The sequence below is a fragment of the Manis javanica genome, chromosome 8 (assembly GCF_040802235.1).
Source record: "Manis javanica isolate MJ-LG chromosome 8, MJ_LKY, whole genome shotgun sequence".
NCBI lineage: Eukaryota > Metazoa > Chordata > Mammalia > Pholidota > Manidae > Manis > Manis javanica.
In genome coordinates this window covers 5,653,977-5,672,761 of record NC_133163.1, presented here as the reverse complement: position 1 = coordinate 5,672,761, position 18,785 = coordinate 5,653,977, and the positions used below count along the sequence as shown (strand labels likewise).

At 52.3% G+C, this 18,785-nt stretch overlaps 1 protein-coding gene across 2 annotated transcripts in view; it reads left to right on the top strand.

Moving 5' to 3' along the window:
• The window catches only part of CYP46A1 (cytochrome P450 family 46 subfamily A member 1), a 49,797-nt gene extending 34,565 nt beyond the window's left edge, over nucleotides 1-15,232 (top strand). Inside the window, exons 5-15 of one of the 2 annotated variants that reach the window (XM_036991536.2) lie at nucleotides 254-340; nucleotides 5,341-5,479; nucleotides 6,197-6,307; nucleotides 7,154-7,304; nucleotides 7,466-7,528; nucleotides 8,362-8,434; nucleotides 10,475-10,559; nucleotides 11,244-11,354; nucleotides 13,447-13,535; nucleotides 14,263-14,329; nucleotides 14,525-15,232. In XM_036991536.2, the coding sequence (XP_036847431.1) occupies nucleotides 254-340; nucleotides 5,341-5,479; nucleotides 6,197-6,307; nucleotides 7,154-7,304; nucleotides 7,466-7,528; nucleotides 8,362-8,434; nucleotides 10,475-10,559; nucleotides 11,244-11,354; nucleotides 13,447-13,535; nucleotides 14,263-14,329; nucleotides 14,525-14,704 (1,156 nt within the window). In that variant the 3' untranslated portion in view covers nucleotides 14,705-15,232. The remainder of the gene's footprint in view (nucleotides 1-253; nucleotides 341-5,340; nucleotides 5,480-6,196; nucleotides 6,308-7,153; nucleotides 7,305-7,465; nucleotides 7,529-8,361; nucleotides 8,435-10,474; nucleotides 10,560-11,243; nucleotides 11,355-13,446; nucleotides 13,536-14,262; nucleotides 14,330-14,524) is intronic. The other variant, XM_073241868.1, reaches the window with a different exon arrangement.
• The last annotated feature ends 3,553 nt before the right edge of the window (nucleotides 15,233-18,785 follow it).

Genomic DNA, 18,785 nt, shown 5'->3' with positions numbered 1-18,785 from the left:
ATCACTGAGGTTGGGTTACACAATCATCCCTTTATTTATTTCTTTATTTATTTTATTGTAGTAAAATTCACATACCATTTTAACCACACTGCAGTTACAATTCAGTGGCTCGTGGTGCATTCACGATGTGGTGCAACCATCAGCATTGTATAGTTCCAGAACATGGTCATCACTCCAAAATATGACCCCTTAGCCACCAGTCAGTCTCCATTTCCTCCCCATTTTCCTCACATCAGGTGTCTATCTCCCACAGGCTGTTTGGCCAAGGCTTGGTGTCTGTATGCGACTACGAGCACTGGCACAAACAGAGGAGAGTCCTGGATCTGGCCTTCAGCCGGAGGTGAGTGTGGCTACAGATCACGGACCTTGGGAAGGAGGGTTTTCATTGGAGGGGGTCTCATCCAGTCTGAGCGGACAGAGGAGAGAGGGCATCACTTGTCAGAGAGAGTGCGAGGCGGGCTAGCCAGCGGACCTGAGGCTGAGAGAGGCCCTTGCGTGGTTTGTGCATGTTGCAGCCTGAGTGACAACATGCCTGGTGACGTGGGGGTCCCTGGCCCCAGGACCTCCCTCGGCTCAGACCTCACCAACCCTCATCTAGGCTTTTATTATATGTATTATAGCTTTCCTTTTTGGATAACTATTTTTAAATAACTGTTTTATTGAGGTATAATTTGTATACAACACAATTTACCCATTTACAGGGTACAATTCAATGGATTTTAGTATACTCACAAAGTTGAACAACCATCCTTACAGTCAATTTTAGAACATTTCATCACCCAGAAAGCAGTCTGCCCCCTTTCCTCTCAATGACCCCAGTTCCTGGCAACCACTGAAATACTTTCTTTCTCTATGAATTTTCATATTCTAGACATTTATTATAAATGGAATCATATTCTGTGTGTGTGCCTGGCTTCTTTCACCTAGCATAATGTTTTCAAGGTTCATACATGTAACAGCATATTTCAGAACTTCATTTCTTTTAATTCTCAAATAATATTCCATTGAATGGACATACCACCTTTGTTTATCCATTCACAGTTGATGGATGTGTGAGTTGTTTACAGTTTTTGACTTTTGTGAATAATGCTGCCATGAACCTTTGTGTACAGGTTTTTGTGTGGATATGTTTTCATTTCTCTTGTGTATCTACATAGGACTGGAATTGCTGGGTCACATGGTAGCTCTACATTTAACATTTTGAGGAAGGTAATCTTTCATTTCGATACAATTTCAAATTTACAAAAAAATTCCAGAATAGCCTAAGGGACTCCTGTATATCTTACCCAGATCCACTTACTCTTTATTGTTTAGATCACCATTTGTTTTTAATTTCTTCTCTATATGTATATTCTCTGTATGTACATATACATATATTTACATATTTAAATATAGTGCTTATTTTTAAAACCATTTGAGAGTCATTTGGAGACACTATAACCTCATTCTTAAATACTTCTGGGTGTATTTCCTAAGAATATGGACATTCTCTTATGTGACTACAATGCAGTTACCAAAATAAGGAAATTTAATATTAATCCAATACTATTATCTAATGTGCAATCTGTATTCAAATTTTGTCATTTGTGCCATTTTGGCTATTCTTTCCTTTTCTAGGATCCAGTCTGGGTTCATGTGTCACATTTAGTTACTGTGTCTTTTTTGCTCCCTTGTTTCTAGAACAGGTCCTAGTCCCCCCTTGACTTTCTTAATCTTAAGATTGCAGGCCACTTTTGTAGAAAGTCCTGCAATTTAGTTTGTCTATTTCCATACAGTTACACTCAGGCTCTACCTTTTTGAGAGAATGGCACAGAGGTGATGTTGTGTACTCTTCAGGGTACAAGATCCGGAGGCACATGGCAATTTGTCCCATTGCTGGGGATGCTAACTTTGCTTGCCTTGTTGAGGCGGTTTCTTCCAGGTTCCTCCACTATGTGTGTGTAATTTGTAGGTGACAGTATAAACACGCTTACCTAGACTTTCATCACAGCCTCTGCCCTGACCTCCTGCCTCTTGTTGCTCTCCTCCAATGCGTTTACCTCACAGCCATGGAGAGATATTGCTAAAACTCAGATGTGACCACATCACTCCCCTGTACTGAAGCCTTCAGTGGCTCTGTATCAGCTGAAATATGAAGGTCAGACCCCACTCCCACCATCCAGTCTGGCCCCTAAACCCCTCCAGCCTTCACACCTTCTCTTTTCCACCTTTCTGGCAGCTCTGCCTGTGTTCTTGCCATTCCTTCTACCCCAGGGAATTCCTGTGCCTCCTTTGAAACCCAGCTAAGATATCACTGCTTCAGCGAGGTATCCCTTGACTGTCCAAGGATGAATTCATGCCTCCATCATGGCTCTTGTCACACCCACTGCACTGTTTCTCATTCAATCTGCCTTCCTCACTAGACCTCAGGTCTCTGAAGGCAGAAGATGCACCCTGTCCCTGGACTCCTGCACCTAGCAAAGCATCATGCATTTCACAAGCCCTCCAGGAAGTCCTCAGAGTAAATGAGTACATGAATGAAATAATGAATTGGAATAGTCTTGGTCTTACTGGAAAGTTGCCAGGAATGAGAAGAGAAGAAATAGATTAGAAAAAAGCATTATTTAAAAAATACTTGTTATGTCAAGAGCCAGGTCTATGAAGGTTTGGATTCTAACCAGATGACTTCCCACAATACTCATGACATAAATACCAGTGGCATTGTCTTGGTGATCCTTCTCCAGTACACAGGACCTTGAGTTAGAACAGCACTTTACATTTTACTAAATGCTTTCACAAACATTTGTATTAAAAAAATTTTTTTAATTGTGGTAAGATACACATAACATAAAATTTACCATCTTGCTCAGTTTTTAGTGGTTTAGTGGTATTAAGTACATTTACATTGTTGTGCAACCATCACCACACGTTTTTATTTCTTAATCTCACAATAAGGTATTCATCTAAGAGACGACTATTTTATTGAAAATGTAAAATTCATAAACTTGTATGAAAGAAGCTTTGGGAGTTGTGTGTGTTTATAAGAGTGTTATTGACCCTTGGTGAATCCTAATTCACTAATGAGGAAAAAAGTAGGAACCACTAGGGGACCCTTAGAGTTTCATCTCCAACCATTATTCACATAGAATATCATTATATACTTTTAATAAAATTGTGAGAGTAAATTACTAGCTTCTGCTTTTCTAGGTATTACTTTTACTGGAAGATCTTGGTCCCAATCATTCCCACAAAAGACAAGGGGGGTTCAGATTTTACTGTACTGCTAACACTCCAGTCCAACATTGTGTGTCTGTGATAGCTGTCAGGGATTCAGTACCGGTGTGCTAACAGCCACATACTATTCAAATAGTCAACTTGAATGTGATTTTTAAAAAAGGTAACTATGAATAATCTTACAAATAAATATATGCTTGCAAACCAGGTAAGTGTTATGAAGAAAATGTCAAGGGTGCTATGGAAGCATATACTGAGTTTCCTTGGGGCTTAAGAGACATTTCCTTGAGGAAGTGGCATTTGTGTCTCCGTCTGGAGAGTGGGCAGGTGTTAAGGTAATAACAGGGAATAGGGATGGAGGGTGGGAGGGAAGAGAGCTCCAGGCAGAGGGGTCAGCACGTGCAAAGGCCCTGAGAAGAGAAGGAACACTGTGTTTTCAAGGAGCTAAAAGGCCATTGTAACAGGAAGCAACGCTGCAGGGGGGAGTCACAGGGGGCAAACCCTGCCACCCAGTCCAGGTAAGGATTTTCGCCTTCTTCCTAAGTGACAGGCTGCTTCAGAGCATTTCAGATTGGCAAGGGACTGAATCAGAGTGGTGTTTACAGTACAGGCCTGGGCCACAGACAGTAGACATGCTATTGACCTGGGGTAGGGGCTAGGCAGCAGCGAGGGCAAGATGCCTGCAGGCACGCTGGAGCAGGACTGGAGGGTGGGCAGTGAAGAGCTGATTCTCTTTCCTAATTAAAAACTTACTGTTTTCTCCCGCTCTTCTCTCATTTTCCCTTTTTAATGTTTTTAAAATGCTCTTATTTGGAAGTCATTTCAAATTTTTACCTAAGTTTCAAGAATAAGAATAGGAGAAAGAGCACCCTTATACCCTTAACCCAGATTGTTAACATTAAAAATCACGTTTAATGACAAAAGCAGCTTGTTTTCTTACTGGAGACTCAGAAATATGTCGTGAACACAGTGGCAGTCTCCCTCTTCCCGGTCCCCGAGGGCTGCCATTGTTTTTTTCTTTTGAGAGGGCATCTCTCATATTTATTGATCAAGTGGTTGTTAACAACAATAAAATTCTGTACAGGGGACTCGATGCACAATCATTAATCCACCCCAAGCCTAATTCTCGTCAGTCTCCAATCTTCTGAAGCATAACGAACAAGTACTTACATGGTGAACAAGGTCTTACACAGTGAATACGTTCTTACATGGTGAACAGTGCAAGGGCAGTCATCACAGAAACTTTCGGTTTTAATCACACATCATGAAGTATAAACAATCAGGTCAAATATGATTATTCGTTTGATCTTTATACTTGATTTATATGTGAATCCCACATTTCTCCCTTATTATTATTATTATTTTTTTTTAAATAAAATGCTAAAGTGGTAGGTAGATGCAAGATAAAGGTAGAAAACATAATTTAGTGCTTAAGAGGGCAAATGTAGATGATCAGGTGTGTGCCTGTAGACTAAGTATTAATCCAAGCCAGACAAGGAGGGCTGCCATTTTTGAGTTCGAAGCACATCCTCTCTTTCTAGGCACTATGCCTGGGAGGCCAGCTGGGGTAGCGGTCCTGGGGCAGGGGGTGCTGTGCGTTGGGAGCTGTGGGTCTGAGGACCCTGTTCCGTGCGGAGTTGGGCCCTGTGATGGCTCGGAGGCAGGGGTGAAGCAGGAGAGAGCAGGCTGCAGGTGGCCCTCCAGGCAGCGCAGGGAAGGAGAGTGGGCACTGGGTGGAGGGCTCGGACGGGAAGCAGGTGGCCCTGTCATGGTCTCTGAGGGGCCCCAGAGACCTTCATTCCTTTTCTTTTCACTGCCATCTGGAATTTCACACGGCCATGTCCCCTGGAGGTCAGAGCTGAGGGGCCCAGCTGCAGACAGAGGCCCCATGGAACAGAAGTCGAGGGCAAAGGGATAGTGCCCACCCTGAGTGGAATGGGGCAACCCCAGGGCTTAGGTTGGTTACTGCAACCCCACCCTGTGAGCCAGGCCTTGAGGGGAGATCAGAAAGGCTGGGAAGAGCCGCTGCCTCCGCTCTGCACGCTGGGTCCATCCAAAGGAGGGGCCAGTGTGGCTGCAGGCCTGGGCTGGTCCTGGTGGCTGCCGATCCATGTGCTGTTTCCCCAGCTCCTTGGTCAGCCTGATGGAGACGTTCAATGAGAAAGCTGAGCAACTGGTGGAGATTCTGGAAGCTAAGGCGGATGGGCAGACCCCGGTGTCCATGCAGGATATGCTGACCTGCGCCACCATGGACATCGTGGCCAAGGTGATGGGCGTGGCGGGGCTGCCAGGTGGGGCCAAGGACACTTCTCCTCTCCCTCTGCCCTCGCCTTCTTTTCTCCTGCCTCCTGCTCCTCCACAGCATTCAGGGGCCCCTCCTCTGGGCTGGGGGCTTCATATCTCCTTGAATAATCAAGACCTAGTGTGAGATTGGAGCTGCTACTCCGTTCTCTAGAAACACACTGAGAGGTGTGGGCACTAGCCTGTGGCTGGTCAGGGGCAGAATTAGGACTGGACCTCAGGTCTGCCTTACTTCAAGCCCAAAGCCTACCTCTCCCTTGGCACGTACCCATGGGTTTGCTTTGCAGCCTGGCAGACTCAGCAGTGGTCCAGGTAACCCCACACCCAGGTGAAGGCAATTCAGGCAATGGAGGGTAGGCACAGTGCAGGAAGTCACAGTCATTCATCAGTTCACTGGGAAGCAGAGTATAGAATGGACACCCAAAGAAGGCTGCATTTTAGGGGAAATGCTTCTTGTCAAGGAAGAAAGCCAAGGTTTGTTGAGTGGCTACAGTGTGCTACGTAACCTTCAGCACATCCTGTGGGGTGGGGACTGTCACGGATGGCTGTAAGGAGTCAGCGACATCATGCACGTAACCCTGTACCCAGGGCTTGGGTGTCCAGCCGAACAATGTCAGGCTCTGCCCTGGGTCTTCCGTCCTCCCATCCCCCAGGTATGACCTTGCCCTTCTCTCTTCCACAGGCAGCTTTTGGGATGGAGACCAGCATGCTGCTGGGCACCCAGACGCCTCTGTCCCGGAAAGTGAAACTGATAATGGAGGGTATCTCCTCATCTCGCAACACCCTGGCTAAGGTACTGCGTCAGCACCCCGTCTCGTGACCAGCCGCCACCACTTGTGTTGTCCTCCTTTGCTGGAGCACCTCCTTCTGTGATTTTTTATCAGAATGGGGTTTGAGTTCTGGTATGTCTGAAGTGACTTCTGGATCAGTGAGAATTTGCATAGGTCACATCAAGCAGAAGCTGAACATCAGAGTGGTTTAAGTAAATTAGGAGTTGATCTTTCTCTCGTGTAAGATGGTCCTGAAGCAGGCAATCTGGAATGGCTATGCTGGCTCCACAGTGTTAGGTGTTCCTGGACTTCTCTGTCTTTCTGTTCCACTGTCTCCAGCGCATCTTCATTATTATGAGGTGGCTGCTGCAGCTCCAGCTATCACCCCCTTATTCCAGGCTTGAAAGAAGAAGAAAGGTGAAAGGTGGTACTTGAGTTGATTCTCAGACAGATGCCCAGAGCCCCCTCCTGTTTGCTGGAACATCAGCCTCTAAGCTTAGAGTCCCTGATGCCACCCAGTTTTGGCCTTTGATTCCATTTCACTTCCTTCTGGTTGCGGCTTCCTCCTTTGAGGCAATCCTAACCACCTCCATCCTTCTCACTTTCCAGTGTTACATAGATGTTTTAAGGCATCTTTCTCATCATTTCTAGGGATTTGGTGCTGTAAGGGGAAGCTGATGCTTGACCTTGATCACCATGATCTAGTCCCCTTGACTGTTTTATCTTTTCTAGAATTTTCTTGCATTCTTCTGGCCTCCTAGCTTTCTGGTGTTGCTGATAACTTCTAAAGTCATTTTGGGATTGAGCTCGAGAGGGGAAGGGAAATGTGTGTCTTCCGCTGACCATCTTGAGTTGGAACTCCTATGTAGTTTATGCCAGGAAGGTGGAAGCAGCTGCGTGAGGTCCGGGAAAGCGTCCGCTCTCTGCGCCAGATCGGCAAGGACTGGGTCCAGCGCCGCCGGGAGGCCCTGAAGAGGGGGGAGGACGTCCCTGCCGACATCCTCACACAGATCCTCAAAGGTGCAATGGCGGGGGAGGGCCTGGAGGCAGAGATGGGCAGATGTCTCTGTGTGGCTTGAGAGGAGAAAGACTTGGGTTCTTTCTGAGCTGTGGGGAAGGAGCAGGGACACGAGTGCCGCAGACGGCTGCTGCAGGGACTTGATCCTCTCCTCGCCTTTCAGCTGAAGAGGGGGCCCAGGATGATGAGATTCTGCTGGACAACTTCGTCACCTTCTTCATCGCAGGTTCGTACTGCAAGCAGCGGCTGGCGGCCCAGGGCTCTGCAAAAATGATGGGAACCTGGTCACGGAAACCCTGACTCTGAGATGCGTTTGGGGCTGCCTGGGCAGAGTTCCCTCCTGAATCAAGGGGCTGGTATGAGGGGGGAAGCCCTCCCCCTCGGCTTGGGGAGGCCCAGGAGGCCCTCTTGGTGGTCTCTGTGACCTGGTAATGGAGCTGGCAGTTGCAAGGTTTTGGGGAGCTGCCTTTTTGAGCTCAGCAGAGCTTGGCTATGTGAATCAAACCTCCGCCTCACTCAGAATTTTTGGGAAGGGCTTCATTAGACTAAGCCAAAAAGATGTGCTAAGTGACTGCATTCGTTTGCTCATCAAGTACTTCTTGAACATCTTTCCTCACTTAGAAGACTCCTCCTCAGCCTCAGCTGTCCCTACCTCTGCCTTGGGGAAGCACTCAGCGATGGCCCAGGCTGTGCCGGGCCCCAGTTAGGAGCTCTCCCTGGGGCTCCAGGCTCCTGTCTGCCCACACATCTCACATGCATTAAGTGATACACTTATTTGTGGTCACAGCTGAATCACAGTGCAGAGCCAGGGCCAGCCCGAAACTTCCGGCTGCGTCTGCTCCCCACTGTCCCCCAGCCTCTTTCCTGTGGGGTCCCCTGGCTGTAGAAAAACTGGATGCATGAGGGCAAGTGCCATTTGATTGACTAACCAGCTCAGTCCCAGGGGAAGCAGTGAGGGTCTGGACTGAACCAGGAGCTTGGGGTCTCAGAGGTGGGCGGGCTGGGCCAGAGCAGCCCCGTGGTCCCACGTGGAGCTGCCACTGTCGTCCTGTCCCGCAGGTCACGAGACCTCTGCCAATCACTTGGCATTCACAGTGATGGAGCTGTCTCGCCAGCCTGAGATATTGGCCAGGTACAGAGAGGGAGAAGGGGGTTACAGAGAGAGGGGTGGGGGGTGCTTCCCTTGAGGCTGGTGAAGGGGTTTGTCTGAGTTCTTCTTCCTAGAAGACCACCTGCTCCTATGTTCTGTGGCTGAGCCTCTGCCCATGTGTCCTGCTTTTCATCACCCCAGGGCCTTTGCACATGCTGTTCCCTCTTCTGGAAGTTCCTCTCCCTACCTCTCTCCTGGAGAACAAGTCCTCGCCCTCCTCCCCAGAAGCCTTCTTAGACCCCTACAGCAGTCATTCTGAGTTTTCCCCTCCTAGCCATCTCTTAGCTCATGAACGCGTTTTCTCCCGAGACCGTTTGCCTTAAGTCTATTTCAGTCATGAAACCAGAAGCTCCAAGAGCAGTAACTGTGGCTTTTGCCCTCCTTGTGGTGTCCTCAGCACCTCGCCAGGGGCTGGCACTGAGGACTTGACAGAATGCCAGCTGCAGTGCTAAGGGCGCGGTTGCAGCTGGCAAGACAAAGGAGGGCACCCGGGAGATGGCACTTGAGCTGCACCATTGGTTTCCTTAAAGACAAACAGGGTCCCTCGAGGACTGTTGCACAGACTCATTGAGTCAAGTGTAAAAGCACTGAAAACGCAACCAGCCCGAGGGTGTGGGTTGGGCTGGGGGGAGCTGGGGGTGGGGTATGTGGTGCAGGCCTTCAATTACAGCTGTCACCGTCACCAGCATAAAAGGGCAGACGTGAATGCTTGCTTGAGAGTGTATGATGGCTTAGTGGGTTTTAAATATATGTAATAGAAATACGCTCTATCTAAAAATTTGGAAAAAGCAGAAAAGTTACAATAATCCTAATAACAACAGCCCTGCCCACGGCGCCTCCGACGATCTGGAGGCAGCTCATGATCAACTATGGACTTTCATCATGTGGGTCATCACATCACCCCACACTATTATAACCAAATCCAGTGTTTTAAAAAATATTGCAGATATATATATATGTATGTATGTTAAAATTTACCATTTTAACTATTTTTCCGTGTACAGTTCGGCAGCATCAGACACAGTCACACTGTGTAGAACCATGACCGCCATCCATCTTTGACATTCCAAACTAAAACAGTGATAAGCACTAACTCCCTATCCCTGACCCCCGACCCCTGGCACCTCCATTCTCCCTCCCGTGGCTGTGAATCTGACCGCTGTCCTTACCTCAAAGCAGCAGAATCATGCAGTATTTGTCCCTTTATGTTTGGCCTCTTTCACTGAGCATAACGTCCTCGAGGTTCATCCTCATGGTAGCCTGGGACAGAATCTCCTTCCTTTTTAAGACCAAATAACATTCCATGGCATGGATGCACCGTGTCTTGTTTATCCACTCATCTGCCAATGGATGCTTGGGTGGCTTCCGCCTTTGGTGCTCTGAATCACGCTGCTATGAACATGGGTGTAGAAATACCTATCTGAGCCCCTGCTTTCAGTTCTTTTGGGTGTGTACCCAGAAGTAGAACTGCTAGATCTTATGGCAATTCTATGTCTAAAGTTTTTGAGGAGCTGCCATACCACTGTCCACATGCACCTACACCATTCACATTCCCACCAGCCATGCACAAGGGTTCTGATTTCTCCACATTCTCACCAACACTTATTCTTTTGCTAGTGGCCCTCTTAATGGTGTGAAGTGGTCTAAATCTGCTTTTAGTGCTGCATATTATTCCAACAGTGCAGGCCTTAGGGTTTTATTCTACCAGTGCTCCCACACTGTTCATTCTGCTGGTCTAGCTATTGGCTGCTGGGAAATAGGCTGTTAGGCATCTTTGTGCAAAGACCTCATTTTATTTCCTGCAGCCAATTCCAAGCAGCAAACACAAAGGGTAAATGTAAGGGCCTAGAACCTAATTCCCACCTGCTTGGGCATCTTGGTTCAGACATGGCTGTTCCTGGATGCTGTCAACAGTGGGGTGGGCAGGGTATGCAGGTGGCGAACCCCAGACCTCTCCTCATGCTACCTTCCAGCTCCCCTTCTTAGAACTAATGTGGGGACAATCTCTCTTTGGCCTGACAGGCTGCAGGCCGAGGTGGACGAGGTCATCGGTTCTAAGAGGCACCTTGACTACGAGGACCTGGGGAGGCTGCAGTACCTGTCCCAGGTGTGGGGATGGGAGAGGAGCTTCTGGGCAGATGTGGGTGATTCATGGAGTCCAGCCTGCTGCCTCGCTGAACCCTTTGGTACAGGGGGTCCCTAACTCCACCGCACAGGAGGGGAATCCCCTGGGAGACCAAAAGAGTTTCCCATACCCAGGCAGCTCCCAGACCAATGACATGGGAGTCGCAGGGGGCGGGACCCAGGCAGCAGCGTGGAAAGGCTTCGCAGGCAATGCCAACGTGCAGCCTGGGTTGGTGACCAGCCCTCGAGGGAATGTGCCGGGTTTGCCCTTTCCAGCCAGACCAGGTGCACAAGCCTTCAGCTTCCCCCGAGGGAGCCAGGCTCAGCAGACCCCGCCCCTGGCTGTCAAGGCATAGCAGGGGGCCCTGCTTGAGCTGTTGGGGGCCCTCTGGGGTGGTGGGCAGCCTGGATCGGAGGGAAGCCTGCGTCCTGTCCAGGCTCTGCTGCTGTGGCTGTGCACAACTCCTCCTGGGGCTCAGTTTCGTTTTCTGTTCCGTGACGGCTTGGACAAAGGTGAAGCTAACTTTGCAGGGTTCTGGGGCCCAGTGCTGGACAAGGGTACGCACTCAGCATGTTGAGTGGGAGCAGGTGGGTTGGGTCTGGGACACGCTGCTGGCATGGCTGTGGGGTCCCCTGACTCTCCTGTTATCTCATGTGGCTTCTGTAGGTCCTCAAAGAGTCTCTGAGGCTGTACCCGCCAGCATGGGGCACCTTTCGTCGGCTGGAGGAGGAGACCTTGATTGATGGGGTCAGAGTCCCTGGCAACACCCCGCTCCTGGTGTGTGGGACCCTCCTTCTGCCCCCAGAGTGGCCAACGGGGGGCGCTCTTCTGAGGCCCAGGAAGTCTGTGGCCTGGTTATCCCCTCTGGCTTCCCTGTGGTTTCTGTCAAGTCTCAGGGTGACCACGTACCCTGCTCACTGTCCAGTGAAGATTACAGTGGATGATTCTGGAAGGGAAATGCCGCATTTACATTTGAGGCTGCCGAAGCTCAGAAAGGTTGGGTCACTTTCCTGAGGTCACACAGCCAGCAAGGGGCAGATCCAGAACGTGTCTAGAGTCACGGCTGACCCCAGCTTGTCCTGCTCCCTCTATCTCCCTGCTCTACACCCCTTCTCCCTTTGGGGCTGACTGTTCCCCACTCTCCTTTACATTTCATTTATTTGTTAACTCCCCATTTACTCACTTGTTCAGGCATCCATTCCTGCACAAGGACATCCCCCAACCCCAGAGCTAGAATGGAATCCCTACATATGTGTCGCTTGCTGCTTCCTTCCAGAAATAATCAGTCTCCTGTATTTTGTGCTTGGCATTTTCTCGCCTTTTCTTAGTGTGTGGGGGTTACACATAGTGATGGTTCCAGGACTTGCTTGGTGACTCAGTGTAAGGTCCACTGAGGCTTGTGTAGGTCTCCACACGTGGCTGTAGGCTGTCCATCTTCACTGCTGGATAATATTCTGCTCTGTAAATAGACCACCACTGTGTATCAATCCTGAAGTCAATGGGCACGTGAGGGTTCCTGGCTTGTTGCTGGCATGAGCACCACTGCTCTGTGAGCCTTCCTGTCCACGTGTCCTGGTGCAATGTGCAAATGGGATGGGAAGGGAGTTGGGGGACACAGGAATGCTCAACTTTATAAACTAGTGCACACTGTTTCCCCAAGTGGCTCTGCCAAATATGATGGCCACTAGTGGTGTAAGATAGAGTCTGCTGTTCCTTTTCCTCCCCAACACTTAGTATGGTCTGATTTCTCGCTTTTTGCCAATCAAATGAATGCAAGGAAAGTATTTCACTGTGGTCTTGATTGGCACATTCCTGATCACCACTGAGCTTGAGCAGCCCTGTGTGGCTTCTCCCTTTCTGTGAGATGTTCATGTCCCTCTCTTGGACTGCTTATCTTTCCTTATTGCTACATAGAGCTCTCTTTAAGAATTCATATATTGATCCTTGGCCTGGTATGTGTATGCAAATGTCATCTCCAGATCTGTGGCCTTCTTTGTTAAGGCTTCTTTTAAATGATCTGAAGTTCTTAATTTTTTTTAGTGGTAGGTTCTCTTGTTTTGTTTTAAGAAATCCTTCCCCATCCTGAGGGTCAGTATGTTCTTTTACATTGTCTTCTAACACTTTTACATTTTTCTTTAGAAGGTGAAGTTCTTATCAATCTGGAATTGATTGTATATGGTGTGAGGTAGGGATCTGTGTGAGTCTGCTGGGCTGCTGTAACAAGGCACCACAGACTGCGGCCAGAACCAGGGCACACGGCACCCAGGGGGGCACCTAGTGCAGCAGTACAGAGGCAGAGCTCACAGCGCCCAAGTTATGGGGGGCATGTATATGGCCCCTGGGGGCTTGGGGCATGATTAACACACTCAGGTGCACCAGGGCATGCAGGGGAAGGCTAGTGGGGTCTGCAGCTCCCCCATCCCACCCCAACTGAAGCAAGCCTTGTGTTAAAGAGAAACTTTGGATAATAATAGCTCTCAGGGAACTAGAGAAAAGCATGGCCTTGCAGCAGACCCAAGTTTGAATCTCAGTTTGGCCACTTACTTGCCAACTGACTTCAGGCAAGTCTCCTTCTGAGCCTCGGTTTCCTCATCTGTTAATTGGGAATAATTGTAGCTCCCCAACAGGTGAGACCAAACATGGGACGCTGTAGCATACCCTGCTGGTCATCATCAGCATACTGCGCTGTCCCCTTTCTTCCTTTTAGAGACTTTCCAGGAACCAGAAGAATCCTACCCTTGGCCAGATGGGTGGGAGATGGGTGGGTGGAGTAGGGGGTCTGCTCTGCTCTGAGTGGCTGCAGTGGTCGGGGGAGGAGTGAGGGTGCCAATCCTTGGAAGCAGAGACAAGCAGATGATCTGCCCGGCAGTTTAGCACCTACGTCATGGGGCGGATGGACACGTACTTTGAGGACCCGCTGACTTTCAACCCGGATCGCTTCAGCCCTAAGGCACCCAAGTAAGTCCCTCTTCAAGCTGCCCATGAGTGGGGGCCTGTTGGAGGGAGGCCGGTCCCAGAGGCCTCTGGTCTGAGCTGCCTATGCCCACTGAGCCTGTGTGGCTGTCCAGGTGTCTGGGGGCAGTAGGGATCCCTACTGTGTTCCCTTTCACCAGGGAGGAAACCATAGCTCAGAGAGGTTAAGTAACTTGCCCAAGGGCACACAGCTGGTAAGCTGCAGAGCTGGGTTTTGGGCCCAGCTCACACTGGTTTTGAAGCCTGTGCTGGTAACCAGACCCTTATAGTGGGGAGCCCTGTGACTGGCAAGCAGCTGCACCTCACCTGGCCTTGATGATTACATCTGAGAGATGGGAATGCAGTGGCTCCCCCAGAGGATTCCGTGGCAGTGAAAGTGGGAAGACTGGAGCAGCGGTGGAGGAGCCAGCTCCAGCGACAGGCGACCGGCCTGAGCCCAGACCCGCACTCTGCCTAGAGGTGCACGTGGGACCTTGGGCGAGTTGCTTTGCCTCTCTGAGCCTCAGGTCCTCCGCCTGTAAAATGGAGAGAGAACAGCTCCTTCTGGAAGTTTCCACAGGAGGATAAAATGAGAAAATGCTCATGCTGAACTTAGCAGAGCTGTGGTTGATGGTTTTGGTGTGTACTAAAACCAGCCTGACCCGAAGCCAGTCAGCAGGAGGGATGGTTTTGTCCTCACGGCCGCCTCCGCCTAACGCCTCTCTCCCTGCAGAGCCAAGTTCACCTACTTCCCTTTCTCGCTGGGGCCCCGCTCCTGCATTGGGCAGCAGTTTGCTCAGGTAGGAGGCCAGGGCTGGGTGTTCTGCCCAGGAGTGACTGCAAGGGTGGTGTCCTGGGCCAGAAAGCTCGTTGGAGCCCTGCTTGGGCCCTTGGGCTGGGGCAGGGGCCTGCCGGCCCCATCACTGGCTGCTGTTCCCCGGCTTCTTTGACTCTGCACTCACTGACTTGTGCTCTCCCTGCCCCTGTGTGCACAGATGGAGGTGAAGGTGGTCATGGCCAAGCTGCTGCAGAGGCTGGAGTTCCAGCTGGTGCCCGGGCAGCGTTTCTGGCTGCAGGAGCAGGCCACGCTCAAGCCACTGGACCCTGTGCTGTGCACCCTGCAGCCCCGGGGCCCCTGGGGCTGGCAGCCTGCACCCCCAACCCCATCCTGCTGAGGTGCCAGGACAGGATTGGACTCCTCTGCAACCCCACTGCCGCCCACCTGCTCCCCTGCCCCCTGCCCGGGGCCCCTTCACTCTGGCTCCCAGCAGGCCCTCTGGCAACCACCGCCTGCTTCACAGCCCTCAGCTCCTCGTCTGCTGCTCATTCCACTGCACCTCCTGAGCCGGCCCCTGCCTATCACCCAGCTGCTACCCAGATGTGCTGTCATCTCCCCACACAGGCTATTCCCTCTGTCAGACATTCTAACTCTTGCTCACTCATAAAGCTCTCTTCAAGTGCCACCTCCACCAGGAAGCCCTCCCTTCCACCCCTGGCTGGGCCAGGGGCCCCTCCCCTATGCTCCCTTGGCCACCTGTGCTACCTCTAACCCCACACTGACACACTGTATTGTGAGTGTCCTTGACATGATCTTGACGTGACCACATGACTGACTGCTCTGCCAGGCTGCTAGCACCTCAGGGCAGGGTCTGTGTATGCTGCGTCTCTGAGCCCCCTGTGCCCACCCAGGGCCTGGCAAAGAGTCGATGCTCAATAAATATGTGTTGACTGCATGAGTGAATGGCCAGACCAGGCCAGGGCATGCTGGCCTCAGTGTTCATCCGTAAAATAGGGGCAGCATTGAGGCCAGCCTCTCTGAGGGCTGGCATGGTTCTGGAAGCTGCCCCCTGGCAGAGAAGCCAGGTTTCCTGTCAGTTGAAGCCTGTTCCTTGTGTTATATGCAAGACCATGCTCCTGGTGTGACGTGAGGTTGGGATTACAGGCGGGCTTTTGAGAGGATCAGGGGACCTGGAGTCTGTGCCACCTTGTCTGCTCCTAGCCAGGCACCCATGCCCCGGGCGGCCACACACAGGCTGGAGCCCCAGGGCCCTCTCTTGAGGGCATCTTGGTGTTGCTGCATACCTGGCTGCCTGGCTTCTTGCCTGCTGGCATCCTCTGTACCTGCTGGTTCAGTGCTGACCTTCCTGACCTTACCAGAGGGAGCCCACCCCCAGGCGGTGAGACTATAACCCTCACAGGGGTGGGTGGGTGAAAAAGTCATCCCCAGGACCTAGGGGTGGCCCAAGGGGCAGTAAATACTAGGCAGGCCGTGTCCTTTGAGGCCACCCAAGGAAAAAGGACCTGCCCTGAATGTCTCCTTCAGCTCTTGGGAGCCTGTCTTCCTACAAAGAGAATGAATTGCCCTTGTCCACTGCCTGGGGTGCATGCCCCAAAAGGTGCCCTGTGCACACCAGGGAGGGAACAGAGTTGGGCTGGCTCTTGCTGTGCGTTGCCTCCGTAGTCCGTGCTGTGGTCTTGGACGACAGTGCCAGAGGATCTTCCCATTCTGCAGACGAGGAAACCGAGACTTAGGGTGGGAGTGACACACTTAGCACAGGCGGGCACACTAAAGCTGGGTGGCACTGGGCCTCAGCCAGGCCCTCTCCAAAGCCCAGATGGGTGCTGGGAACCAGCACTAGCAATTTCACTGGAGCCTTTGGGCAGAGTTGGCCTCTGGAGCTGCAGTCCTAGCAGAGTTAGGGATCCTCTTCTCCCCCAGCTCCTTGCTGACCAGAGTGCTTGGCTCGCCCCCATCAAGTTATGCCCTCACCCTCTCCACGTCCAGTCTCCTGCCTCCTCACCCCAGCCTCCTGGGGCTCCAAGGACGTGGAGCCTGGGCTCCACCTCCAGCTGCACGTCCAGCCCCACCCCTCGCTCATCGCAGCCCTGCTCAGAAGCAGCCCCTGGCCACGGCCACCCAAATGTCAGTGTCTCCTCTTGTCTACTTCCTGAGCTCTCAGCCCTGCACCGCTCTTGGGGACCTGTCCTGCTGTGACCCATGCCCCAGCCTCAGCCCTCTGGGGCCTCTCTGAGGTTCACCAGCCTCCCTCAGCACCCCTACCAGCTTCAAACACACACCAAGTCTAAACCCCACAAACTCCATGCCCCCCACACCCTACCCCCAACTGCCTACCCCCACCAACCTCACCCCCACTCCCCGGCCTCCTGCCCTGGCTGGGACTGGCCCCCTGCAGACAAAACTTTCTTCATTGTCCATCAAAAGGTTCCCAGGACACCAAACCTCAGCATTCCAGGGACATTGTTGACGGTGCCTGCCGTCGAAGTCGAACAGTCTGAAGGGGAGGCGTGGAGCTGAATATATGTACAACTCACTCTTGAGAGGACGCCCCACGTTGGGCACCAGATGTAGTGTGCTGCTCATCTTCTTTGGGTGAAATGAGAGAACAAAAAACAGACAACACAGACAGACAGACAATGGCTGCAGCCCCGATGTGGTGCAGCACCTTTATTTTCATACTGCCTTTCTCGGACCTCAGCCAAGTGCTGTACTCATCTTTCCCTTCTCCGGCGGGGCCAGGCCAGAGTACCTTGTTGATGTTCTTAGGAGCTGCCTGGTAAGCAGGGGCGGTGTTTCCACACATCCTCAAGGTCTCCCTATTTTCAGAGTGAGGCGTCTTGGCTCGTCTTTGAGGACAAGATATGTTTTTGTGGGCAGATGACTTCCAAGGACGGCACAGGTTGCTCTCAAGCTGGTGCTTTCCCTGCTGCGTTCAGACCTGGGGGGAGGTGCTTTCCCATTCTGCCTACAAACATGTGAGAAGACAAAGGCGGTCCCAAACACATTGTCTCCAGGGATCTGGAGGGGTCAGCTGCCAATGGAAATTTCAAGTTGCTTTTACCATCCCCTGATTTAGCAAAGATCTGGCCATGGCTGAGCCAGAGCCTTCACATCAGTATTTCTCCAAATCCTCCTGAGTATGGCCCATTTTCCAGGTAAGAAAGTCAGGGCCACAGCACCCAGGCCATAGCAGACACAGGACTCAAACCCGTGTCCCTCTGCATCTGGCGGCCTTCCTCTCCTTGCAGGCCTGGGCCTGCCTCTGAGCACTGGAGACCCAGGGCTGGAGGGCTGAGGCATATGGGACCCCCCGAGCCCAGCTCTGCCATTGCCTGTGGGTCAGTGCAGCCACCCTGGCCCTCCCAAGCCATTTCCTCTTTTGTAAAATGGCAAGTGTGTGTGGCTAGTGGTTCTCAGGCCTGGCTGCACAGAGAGTCACCTGGGCCAACTGGATCAGTCTATGGAGTGGGGCCCAGAAGCTGTTCTTTTAAATTCCACAGGACACCCCAATGTGCACAGGGCTGGTGCCAACCCCAGGAGCCAAGATGGATGGATTTAAGACCAATACCCTGCAGCCAGACCTGAGGTCAAATTCTATGCTGCCTGTCACAAGTTATGGGGCTTGGGCCTCAGTTTCCCCATCAGTAAGGGAGGACAAATAACAGGACCCACATCCCACGGTTGGTGGGAGAACTAGAGCGTTCCCCGTGGATCGTGCTTAGCAGAGCCTGTCAATAATCAGTGCCACTCTTGTCACCGGCGGGGCTGCTTTATTGTTATTGCCTCCAGGGGAGGAAGGGCCTTCCGGGGAGTCCAGGCAGTGCAGTTCTTGGAACGGCCACACGGTGGCGCCCCGACGCAGCGCTCTGGTCCGCGGGCCCGTGGCGGGCCTAGTGGGCGGTGCCTCCCCAGCGGCGGTGGGCGCGGGGGCCGGGGTGGGCGCGGGGGCCGGGGTGGGACGGGCCCGAGGTGCTGCAGCCCTGCCTCCGGGAGGCGGGGGACCGGGCGGGAGGGTGTAGACCGGCCGGCCCAGGCGCGGGTGGCTTGCGGCATACACCGACCAGGGGGGTTAGGGTGGGCTGGCGGTCCCCACCGCCCCCTCTCCACAGATGGAGCCGCGAGGGTCTGGAGGAGTGCGGGCGCAGGGGCGTGCCACGCGGGCAGGGTGCGGGACCGCCCGGCGGCCCCCCTCTCCTCTCCTGGCGGCGGGCCTGGGTCTGGGGGTGGGAGGCTGGCAGGCCGGAGCAGGGTGTCCCCGGACAGGGCAGCCTGGGCAGGAAGGGCCCGCCGGGGAGAAGTGCCCAGAGGATGGCCAGGGTGCAGGCCTCCCGCGGCTCCCACACTTACAGTTGCTCTGCTGAGCTGAAGCCACCTCCACACCCGTGGCTTCGGGGACCTAGAGGCTGGGGACCGCCCAGGGTGGCGGGGGGCCCCGGCCAGGCTGAGGGGTGGCCTTG